This window comes from Platalea leucorodia (genome assembly GCF_965183815.1).
Source record: "Platalea leucorodia genome assembly, chromosome: 2".
Lineage (NCBI taxonomy): Eukaryota > Metazoa > Chordata > Aves > Pelecaniformes > Threskiornithidae > Platalea > Platalea leucorodia.
In genome coordinates, this window is record NC_138824.1 from 71,698,338 (window position 1) to 71,709,158 (window position 10,821).

The window sequence follows — 10,821 nt, forward strand, 5'->3', positions numbered from 1 at the left end:
TACCCTAAAACATGACTTCTTTTTTTCTGATTCTCTGTTTCAGATTCATATTAAAAAGATCACAAACTGATCATGGAAATCTGCTTTAGAGGAAAAAGAATCCTTGAAAACTTTTCCTATAAAATCTGACATCCTTAGCAGGTCACGAATTGAAAATACTGAGCATGCACCTTATTCCAAATTTCTTTCATTTTCACTTGAACTCTACCTCTTGTGAAATCTACTGTAGATGAGAAGATTGTATTTACCCATTCTTATCTGATCCATCCAGAAACTGATGCTCCACACTGATAACGTTCGTCTGAGGTCTAAGTTGTCCTCCACTTTAATGTGACTTTACCACCTTATGGTTACAGAACCCTGCTATGCTTAACCTGTACTATTTTGATAGTATAGTAATATAGAGAAGTTGTACATATTGTTACATTCCTTGAAGAAGAAAAAAAATATAATTATTGTTAAATATGTTTTATGAAGGGGGTACTTTCGGAGTTCCATTTATTTTATATAACAAGAACCCTCTTTTATAGACTGTCAGGGATATATATTAAAAATGTTAGGGGTATTTAATTTATTAAAATAATTTGAAAAGTACATATTTTTATGCAGTAAAATTTTAAATTGATACAGTTTTTTTTATGAATTCTCTAGTTTAAGTTATCTTTCTACATTTTTCTTTAGAGATGCAAACATAAATTAATACCATATTTCAAATATACTGCCATGTTTAAAAAAACCTAGATTAAGTTTCTAAATCATGTAGTTTTGTACACAGAATCTGAATGATGTTCAGCGGCATTAACGGAGTTCTGAAGAGCATTATTCTTTGGGGCTATGAAATTCCACTATGTACAGTTTGTAGCCACATAAAAAGCATGCTGAAATGTCTTGTTTCATATTATGTACTAAATCTGCAGTGATTTTAGATTGAATCCATTGCATTTTACACGAAGTTTTTCAATTCCAAACAGTTCTTTCTAAAAATCTTTGTAGACATTTCCTAGCCTGGACAAATTCATTTTCTGTACTGGAAAAAATCATTCTCCAGCTTTGCTTTGGAGTGACAGTGGTTAAGTTTTATCAAAAGTATTAATAGTAATTAGATACATTTGATCTACAGAGGTTTCCTTTTAAAAAGTCCTGTTATTGCAGTGCTTATTTTAGATACATTACAGTGAGTAGTTAGGGTTTATTTTTATTTTCTTCCATTGTTCAAGAACAAGGTTTCAGTTTGACTCCTTTATTGATCAGTGTAGTAACTTGCACTAATTTTTAATAGGAACTGAATTTGGCTTCGAGTTAGTGCCCTGCCTTTTCATTTCAAGGGAAACAACAGTGATCATAAATGAATTGGGAACTCAGTCAGGAGAAGAAAGTGGTTTGGGTTAAATCCAGAGCAGGACTGTTGCAGTACTAGTGCTGCTGCTGCTCTTAAGAGTCCTTCTGCTTAGGTGCTTACGTGTAAGGACACAGGCGTGGAAAGATTGAAGTTACCCAGTCAGAAATGGTCAGGAAGAAGAGAGGCAGAAATTCCTCTCTTCAGTAGGAACAAAGTGCCTGCTTGACACTGGAGGGAGGCATCTACCCTGGCTTGGGGATTCTCAGCCGTGCTGTGAACCAGCCTCCTGGAACTGACATCTCGAAAGCTGGCCCTGTTTTCCCTGTGGAAAAAAAACTCCTTTATCCCCCAACATCTTTGTGGTCAGGGCACGGATGCGCAAAACCTGTTGCGGGATCCCTGATCTAGAGCGGGGATCTTGAATTCGTATCTCCAGTATGGAAGTTCTACTAATAGATTTGGCTTCTTTTTCACGACATGTTTATAAGGAGCTCCAGCACTGCAAGCTGAAAGCCATCACCACTGCGATATAGAGTCAACCTGTCTTTTCTTCTGCCTCGTTGGAAAATTGTGTCGTAGCTCTGACAGTTCAGCAGTATTCAAGTTTAAGAGCTTAACTACTCCTACAGACCATAGTCATTTTGGTTTAGCTGTGTTGTCTGAGGTCACAGGGAAGACAAGATTTGTACACAAAGATAAGACCTTCTGTTTAGACTGACTGGTGTAAGTTGAAGAAAAGCAGGAAGCTACCAGGCAGGCCTTGTTTACTTTTTTCTGATTGCATCAGATGGTGTAAGTAAAATGTTACTTGGAAAGCTCGTCTTGCCCACAGGCTGTGGGCATAAGCTAAGCACTGGCCTCATAAATGGAGTTTATTCTTGGATTTAGAACGTGGGTGAATAGGCTCAGAATCGTGTGTGAATCGAGCCTACTGTGATGCCGCAGCCCAGTTCGTTATATGTGTAATGCCGTGCCATCAAACTATTGCCATGCGCGCGTTAGCTAGCAAAGGTCTAAGAAAGTATTTAGGTTTTCTTCTCAGCTGTGCCTGTGAATGAATGATGCAAGTAATTTGAACTATAGCTATTTATTACAATTTAGATTGCGGAAATATGTTAGATATTGCAGTTTCTCAATATAAGTAGTTTTGCTGACAGTGACTTTCATCTTCTTCCGTGAGTTCAAAAGTTTACTGGTCCCACTTATTAAGAAAGCTGTGTGCTTATTCTCAAAGCATCACTGTTCCTGATGTTTCACAGTAGTTAAGATGAATCATTGCTAATATATCGAAACATATAGAACCCTTACCACATTGATTGCAGGGCTCTGGTATTACCAGTGTATTTAGTTTTCAAAAATCTTGAGATGAAATTTATCGAAGACAACAAATTAACTAGTGCTTGCTAAAATACGTGGGGTTTTTTCTAAAGATCGTTGCATTTTTATTACATTGCACTAGCAGAGGTTGGAAATACTCTGGGCTGCTTTAACACTTTAAACGTTCCTGAGCTTGTATGCTCTCTAAATAAATGTGCCACATTCATACAAATTGCATCTTGTAGATTCAGGTAAATTCAGACCTGGTGTAATCAGACAGTACTGCACATTTGCTTGGAAATTTTGCTGAGATATAGAAAAGGCAGAGAAAATATTTTCTATCTATCTAATTATCTCTGCAGACAGCTCTTTTGGGCTTTCTACCTTTCAAATTCCAATCCCCAAGTCAGGTGAAAGTGGTGCAAGCCTCCTGCCGGGAATTACGGTGAAGCCAGACTGCTTCAGCTGTTTGGCTCAACAGTCATGAGCTCGGGCACTCTTTATGACTGGGCGTACTCCGGGGCTTGTCTCTTTTACATGTCTCAGCTGTAAGTTATAGTATTACCACCAGAGTTCCTCTTGGCATCTTAAACCTATTACCTGATTTTTGGGAGGTTTTTCCTACATTTATTTAATTGCAAGTTATTTTTGTTGTGGCCTTAAAAATCCCCACTAGGCCACTGAATCTTACACTAATCAAATAATGGAAAGTGTTTCAAAATAAACTGCATTATCCTATGATCCTATTAGCTCCTTCTGATGCTGTTAAAGCTTCAGAAAAGAGAACTTTCATGAAACCAAAGGCATTACCAGAAACCTTCATTATCTGGGCAAATTATTCTTAACTTCTTATACTGGATGCCAAACAGACCGGCTGATATGAGCACTGGCTTTTCTGAGCTGATCAGGATCGCCCTGGACCAAGGAGATCCAAGACCGTCAGTATAATCTTGCTCTGCTCATTCAGTGGGTAGTCCTACTGAAAACTTTGTAAATAATGTGAACAGGATGTGATCCCAAATTAGCACTTTTTATTTTTTGAATTAAAGAGTGTTTCTAAAGCACTGTATAAGGCTTTCTGCTTTTGCTGGCATCCCAAACATTTATTTGCTTGATAGAAAAATATTCATATAGATATTTGTTTTTTCTTAACTGAAAGATGGCTTAGAAAAATTCAAACAGATAAACATATGATTCGTGGACCAATAAAAGACTGGACTCTTCTGTCGTATCACTGCTTGCCTAGCTCTTTCAAAAGCAGTTTTTAAATACCTTGAGTTAGTTTAGAGCAAAGCAATTTGTACTCTGCCCATGTGATACACGATTCCTTGAATGGGCTGGAGTGCGATTAGTCTTTGGCAAAATTGAACAACTGTGTAATGTTTTTCCTTCATTTTTTTTCCAAGTATATTATCATTTCAGTAATCTCTGTTTTTTGTTGGAAATGTTTGCTCCAGGTGAAGTATTGTAGTAACTTGTAGTCTGCTTCCAACTTGGAAAATATTATTTTTGTCTTGTGGAAGAAAAAAATAATTAAATCTCTTTAAACCTTGCTCCCCTGAAATAAATTAACCATTGGTTCTATATTTGTTCTTACTAGGAAGGATGTATTCTGAAAAAGCTAAAGCAATTAACTGTAGTAGAAAGGGAAAAAAACCCTTATGTTTTTAAGTCATCTTTACAATCACCAGCATAATGCTGAAAGGCTATTAAACAACTGGTGGTATCAGGCTAGCATTGATTGCTGATGTAAAAAACATCCCCCCCCCCCCCCCCCGACCTGATGAATTTGTCTTTGAGAGCGTCACTTTTCTGACCTTAGTGATCTCTTAAAGGTTTTGCTGATTTCTGCTGTAAACAGTGAGCAGCTAGAACTTAAAGTAGCTTAATTTTGAGAACGATGAAGCCTTCTTTCAAGGGGACAGACTGGTATCTCTAAAGGGAAGGTACACAGGCCCTGAGCCCTTCATTGATATCAATGGTATCGCACCACAGGGCACCAAGCATGAAGTGTTTTTAGTGTTGAACTGAAGCGGGTGATCACCAGTGCTAGGATCCTGTTAGGGAGAAGTTGTACAGTCAGGCTGCAGCTGCCTGCAGGACGGGAGCACGTGCTGTTAGCCAGGGTGGGAGCAGGTCCTGACCGGAATCCTTTGCCTTCCGTGGATCAGTGGCTCAGTGCTTTCCTTGTTAAAAGGGGACGTTGCTCAGCGTCTGCTGAGAGGGGAACGGGAGTCTCTTCAAGCCTTAACAGTGGCTGAAACACACAGTACTGTAAGATGCACTGCCAGCATATTTGGTATTTTAAGATAAATGTAGTTTTTCCTTAGAGATCAAATTCTAGTATTGAAATATGAAGTCTTACTGTAACCAGTTTACTCCTGCGTTGTTTTGGAAACTGAATCCTAGTGCTCACGTTTCATACCGAACACTCTGCTTTGGAGAGCTGTCGTCTTCATTTTCCAGAAGGTACTGTTTGTGACAGCCCGTCTGTACTCCTGCCTTGTGGACGTTACAGCTGTAGGCGTTGCCACGAGCCCACCCCTGTAGCCAAACGAAACTTGTACTTTCCTTCCATGTTCATCAACCTGCCACTCATAATGGTGGATGTAGTTAACACCCACTGGACTTCTAGAGATTGGGTTCTAAAACTTGCTGCTATATTTGGAAACCTGATATGGGTCATGTTAATTGTGCCTTTCATCACTGTTTCTTCTGTGTGCCAGAGTTGTCCATGTATATTTGAAGTAGTCATTAAAATAAATCTGTTCTCAAGTTCTTTCATGAAAGGAGGGGACAGTTCTGTATCTAGAGACAGTTGTTGCTTTACCACTGCAACACTGTTAAGATCCCTACTTTCACACAGTCCCAAGGCAACGTATTCCAATATTACTCTTAAATAAAACTGCTTTTTGGTGTCACTTAAAACCCTCATAATGTAGAGCTTATGCCAGTACCTGCCAAATATCTGCAGTAAGAGTTATGCTAAATAGACTTGTTGCAGTTAAATTTAAGCTACAGAGACATACAAGCAATTTGGTTTTAGGAATGTACTGCAAAAGTATTTGAAGAAAATTGCTAACATGTTTACTGTTGTAAATATTTTAATTAAAAAAGGACACTTCAAACTTTTTTACAATTATCTACAATAAAGAGAAATTTACAACCATTTACAAAATGTTCTTAACTTTTTCTTTACTGTCAAGAGAGCTAAGATAAAACCAAAATAAACACTAGGTACGTGAAGTCCCGGTTTTATTTCACTCTGTATTTATAAAAGGAACAAAGCATCTTGGTGAAGTTCCATCCACATGCTAATGAGATCAAATAGAGCATGATGAGAAGTGCAAACGGGTACAAAAGAATAGCCGTGTTCTTCAAAAAGGGCAGTGCTGAAACAGAAACAACAGTGAAGCGAGTATACAGTAGTGCTCTCTCAAAAAAGGCTCTTCACGTAGAGCGGCCTTGGGGGAAGAGAGCACGAAGAAACAGCACGGCTCTGCCAGCCGCCTTAGAAGGGCAGGTTTGTCAGCTCTGCCCTGCTGGTCCTACCATTAGCACAGATTAAAGAGTACTGGAGTGAACGGGTAGAGGTAGTGCCCTGGGAAACCGTTTTACCTAAAACTACAGTCTTAAGCTCACTACAGAATTTTTATCCAATGCAAACATTTTGAAGTGGATTTACAGAGGAACGAGAAAAACAAGTTGTGGTGCTACAGGTCTAATACAAGAAGGGAAGTTGGTATGGTGAAGAATATAAATTCTTTAGTTAAGATGTCCACCCAGCTGGAAACATGGATTGGTAAACTTCTATCAAACTACTTTCACCACAAGGAAAGCATTACTTCAACACCCAGCTGAGCTGCTGCTTTACAAATTAATAGACTAAGGCCAAATTAACAGACTAAAATCATGCTCTTGTTTTCAGTCAAACACATAGAAAAGAAGTTGCCATGACTTACCGCTGTACCCTAGGAATGTCACGTAGATGTAATAGCCGATTGCAATCAGCCATAATGTATTCCCAACAAAATACCCAATGACAGAATCGGATATGATGACATCTGAAAGAGACAACTGCTCTCAGCTGTTGTGATAAGACCATGATTTTGAAGCCAAGAGCACAAAATATTCTACTTACAGTTGATGAAAAACAGCTGGATAAAATGCAAAATGACTAGGAGCGGATAGAAAGCATTCAGATGAACATCAAAGGCATATCCCCACTCCACATCATAGTCTCTGTTCTGCTGCTTCACCAAGTACTTATTAGAAATGAACCTACATGAAAAGATATTTGAGAATGCTGTTAACGGGACTCTCTAAAGCTGACTGACAAAATGCTGATGTGCGATAGTAAGTCATATGTCATCCTAACTCCGTACCCTGACAAAGTTTCTGCTATCTGGGAGAAAAATACGCAAGAATTATGCAGACCAGACTATCGTTTTTGTTAAAACTGTAATTACATTTCTTGCATTCAATGGGCAGCTGAAATACACCGCAGGTAATACAGTACCAGAGCTTTCTTTTTTTTTTAAACAGATCCGTGCTACAATTTATCAATGCAATTACAAGTTCTCAGGCAGTGTGCCACCCTTGTACGCACCCAGAGAGGACTTCAGAAAAGTGCTCATAGGTTATCCCTTCACATGTGCATTACCTCACACAGGGGTGGTTTATTTCATCTCTACAGGAACAGCACGCTTCAAGGACAGGAAGAGGGCAGGCTAGCACTCTTAAGATGAGCGCGTTCTTATTGAAAGGAAGGGCTAACAGAACGCGCGCTGCCTGGTGTTACAGACTATGGAACAAGCCTCGAGACTTTGTTTTCTTCAGCTGAAGTTCTGCTGACATCAGAAAACGCATCCCATTTAGCAGAGGAACAAGAAGTCAATAAATGCTCAGAAATAAGAAGTTAAGAGACCAGAGCCTTCTCTGACCTACTCTGTGCCAAGGGCAGGGTCAGGAAGGCAGAGCCTGGGTGCAAGGTGAAGCGAGGCAAGAAGGCGTTTGGACTCATTAGGAATGGGGGAAGCTTTTGAAAAAAAGGTGAGCCTGCACTGGAAGAAGGGACTTGAGCCAAAGGGGAGCCAGGTGACTGGTATTTAGGCCTGTAGGAAGCTGACTAAAGGACCGAGGGAAACCAGCAGATGCTGAAGTCTTTCTGGTTCAGCAGACTGCATCCCAAGTCACAAACTGGGGGAGGACGGGGCGGGGGGAAGCACTACTATATGCTCTTCCCCAAGCATTTTATGGGTGGCTGTCCCAGACAGGAGAGTAGGTCAGACCGATCTTTCATCTGTCAGCTACAGTTCCTGTATGTACCTCTTCCTGAATTTTGCCATTACAAGTGGGAATTCCTGAGGTCACTGTTTGAAAGGAATCTACCCCTTTTCCGATCGGCATCAATTTAAGATGTCAGCTCCATTTTTTAAGTGCCCTTGCTGCTTTGTAAGTTTTCATTTTCCACCACTACCATGAAAAAGTTCTTGGTAAAATACAAATTCTTTCTCTAGTGTCTTCCCCTTGCCACAATGCAGAAACTGTGACTTCCCCTTGGTCCGTGGTTCCCTTGCTGGTGCAGGACACATCTAGAATGTGCTGAGGCCTGGGTTATAAGCTGACTCGCTACTGCCTCTCCCCTCCTGTCAGTCTCTGGCCATTACAGGCTAAAACTGGCAGCGACTACCACCAAAGCAATAAAGCCAGCATGCATGAAACAGAACAGGCATTGCTTGTAGTGGAAATAGCCAAAATCTTCAGCAAGAAGCATGGGCGAATTGTATATTGCCCTGCTTACGCATAATCATCCTCAGGCTTACTTTAGTTAAGCTGTTCAACCAAAATAAGAATTCGTTTTGATCACCAAATTTTTGATTTGGAATTATTCCTGAAGACCAACCAGCTCAAGAAGAAAGAAAATGAGCTGAAACGTTCAACATAATACAGACTTTCTGAACATTCATCTTCTGCATGAAGTAGTAAAGAAAAGGATGTGTTCTTTTTTAAAGCAACATTTTGGAACAATTACCACAACAGGCACAAAACCTACAGTCAATACATACTTCATAATTTTGCCCCAAACAGAGAACCAAGTGTCTTGCAAACAGAGAGGACAATCGGTGTCCCAACAGCAACACTGAGCTCTGTTTCAGACATCGCTACTTACCACATTAGAGTTGCAATCAGGAGGCCAACACCTACGCAGTCTATGAAGACAACCCAAAGTAGCAGCTTTATTGTTTCAAAAAAACCCATGTCCAGCACAAATCCAAATCCTACAGTAGACACTGAAAGGAGAAAAAGATTCCTAAAGTTAGCTATGGAAAAGAAAGCATGAGATCTTAAACTGATATGTTTGTTTGAGTATACTGTTATGAAATCTCCAGTTTCCTTATTATTTTCTCCCCGACATTTTCAGTCCAATAGCTCATTTTCCCACCAAATACGAGGTGTAATGCAACTTATTCATAATATAATCCCTTTCCTAGATTGGAGAACGCTCCTCTGCACTTGGGCTTAACAATAACTTGGGCTTAACAATGTAACAGCAAATTGTATTGCTCCCACCCCAACTATTTTTTAAAAATTCACACAATGCTACAATAGAAGGTTCTTTGTTTTATAAAAGCTCCTTGTTAACCATGTGTGGTGATACATACTTCTATTTCAGAGTTAACAGTTTTGATATTACTAACAGCAATGTGCTATAGAAGAGAAGATGACTAGGATAATACTTACTGCATTTGCAGTTCAGTCTAAAAATCACGAGACACTTTGTTTACAGCTTATCTCTGCACTATACAGCATTTCACTAGGGCATTTATTGTAAAAACAGTGTTTTATGTGTAATGTTCAGAAAAATCAAATGCTCAGCATTTTTTAACTGAAGCATTACTGTGTGGTGTGGGGTTTTATTACTGTCTGTAAAGTTACAGGGAACTACATAGTTTGAAATGCAATAGAAAATCAGTTGCAATTGAGAGATTAATTCAAGACTACATTGTATTAGTTATGCCTCATCTGTTTTCTAATTCCCACCTTAACTTCCAAAAGGTTAGACCATTTTCTTCTATTCTACTTTCATTACAAGATAATCCATACGGATTGGGCCTTTTTTTGCGTGTGTATTATTAGAAGGGCCACGAATGTTCATCCCTAAACGTTCCCTCCCTCTCTTTTACGCTGTCTATTCCCCTGCACTCACCGCAGAGCCAGATACTGAGAAGTACTAAGAAAGCGGGATCGTCTCTCGCCCATTGGTCCTTTGTCTGTTTTCTGTAGTGAAAGTTCCTATAAACCCTCTGTGGTGAAGTAAACAGGTAAAGCATCTGCCAAAGAGCAAACTCAAAGTCCATCTGTCGGAAGTGGAAGAGCCTCCGCAGGTACTTGTAGCGTTTCGCTCCAGCTGTGTGCCTCGCAGCATCCCTGGGGCTCAGCGCACCGTTGCCCTGGCTCCGAGAATTAACTGAAGTGGTTGGCAGCATTCTGCTGAGGAAGGAATTTCAAAAGATGCATTTGGTTTTTGCACATCATGGGGAATAAAAATAAAGTCACCCGACTACATCTGTAACGCCGAAGTTACAAAAACTATGCACAAATACAAACTACGACGTTTACAGGCGAGCCTGACACAGCCCGGCAGCCGCTTTGCTGACTGCTGGGGAGGCAGCAAGTGGGAAGCTTGGAGCAGGCAACTCTGCTGCAGTGCTGCCCGTCGGGTGGCCCCACGCCTGCGGCCCCGGCCCCGCGGGGCTGCGTGGCGGCGCCCGGGAAGGCGGCTCCCTCCCGGCACTACGCCTTCCTGCAGTCGCAAAAGGCGATTCGCGAGGCGTTAGCGGCCGACGGGTAGGGGCAGGGAGGGGGGAGCTTACTGGCCTCCCCGCCCGCCGTTCAGCCCGCGCCAGCCCGGCACCGTCCGAAGCGACCCCCGCACCCGCTCCCGCCCTGCAAACAGCCGCCACCCGCTCAGCGGGACCGGTACCACAGCGGCGGGGCGGGAAGCGCCAAACCCCCTTCCTCCCAGCGGTCGCGCCCCAGCGTGCGGTGAGGGGGCGAGGCCTCACCTGCCGCCCCGGCCCGGCCCGGCCCGGCCCGCGGCGCGACCCCCGCCTCGCCCAGCGCCGCAGCCTTCCGGCAACGTCCGCCGCGCAGGCGCTCCC

The 10,821-nt window shown here is 41.6% G+C and overlaps 2 protein-coding genes across 5 annotated transcripts in view; one reads left to right on the forward strand and one right to left on the reverse strand.

The window, feature by feature from the left end:
• MGAT4A (alpha-1,3-mannosyl-glycoprotein 4-beta-N-acetylglucosaminyltransferase A) overlaps positions 1 to 5,834 on the forward strand; it is an 85,492-nt gene extending 79,658 nt beyond the window's left edge. For both annotated transcript variants that reach the window (XM_082337743.1, XM_082337744.1), the window contains exon 16: positions 44 to 5,834. In XM_082337743.1, coding sequence (XP_082193869.1) covers positions 44 to 70 — 27 coding nt within the window. In that variant the 3' untranslated portion in view covers positions 71 to 5,834. The remainder of the gene's footprint in view (positions 1 to 43) is intronic.
• Positions 599 to 10,817, reverse strand: UNC50 (unc-50 inner nuclear membrane RNA binding protein). 3 transcript variants are annotated; one of them, XM_082337747.1, is made up of 6 exons: positions 10,726 to 10,817; positions 9,867 to 10,150; positions 8,829 to 8,949; positions 6,798 to 6,937; positions 6,619 to 6,720; positions 599 to 4,913 (listed from the first exon to the last, which is right to left on the reverse strand). In XM_082337747.1, exons 2-6 carry the CDS (start codon positions 10,144 to 10,146, stop codon positions 4,897 to 4,899), a joined length of 660 nt encoding a protein of 219 aa, XP_082193873.1. In that variant the 5' UTR covers positions 10,147 to 10,150; positions 10,726 to 10,817; the 3' UTR covers positions 599 to 4,896. The 3 variants fall into 3 exon arrangements, with proteins under 3 accessions (XP_082193873.1, XP_082193871.1, XP_082193872.1); XM_082337745.1 differs by lacking the exon at positions 599 to 4,913 and adding an exon at positions 5,765 to 6,048; XM_082337746.1 differs by lacking the exon at positions 599 to 4,913 and adding an exon at positions 5,765 to 6,048 and having other exon boundaries at positions 9,867 to 10,147; positions 10,726 to 10,784.
• Positions 10,818 to 10,821: the final 4 nt, after the last annotated feature.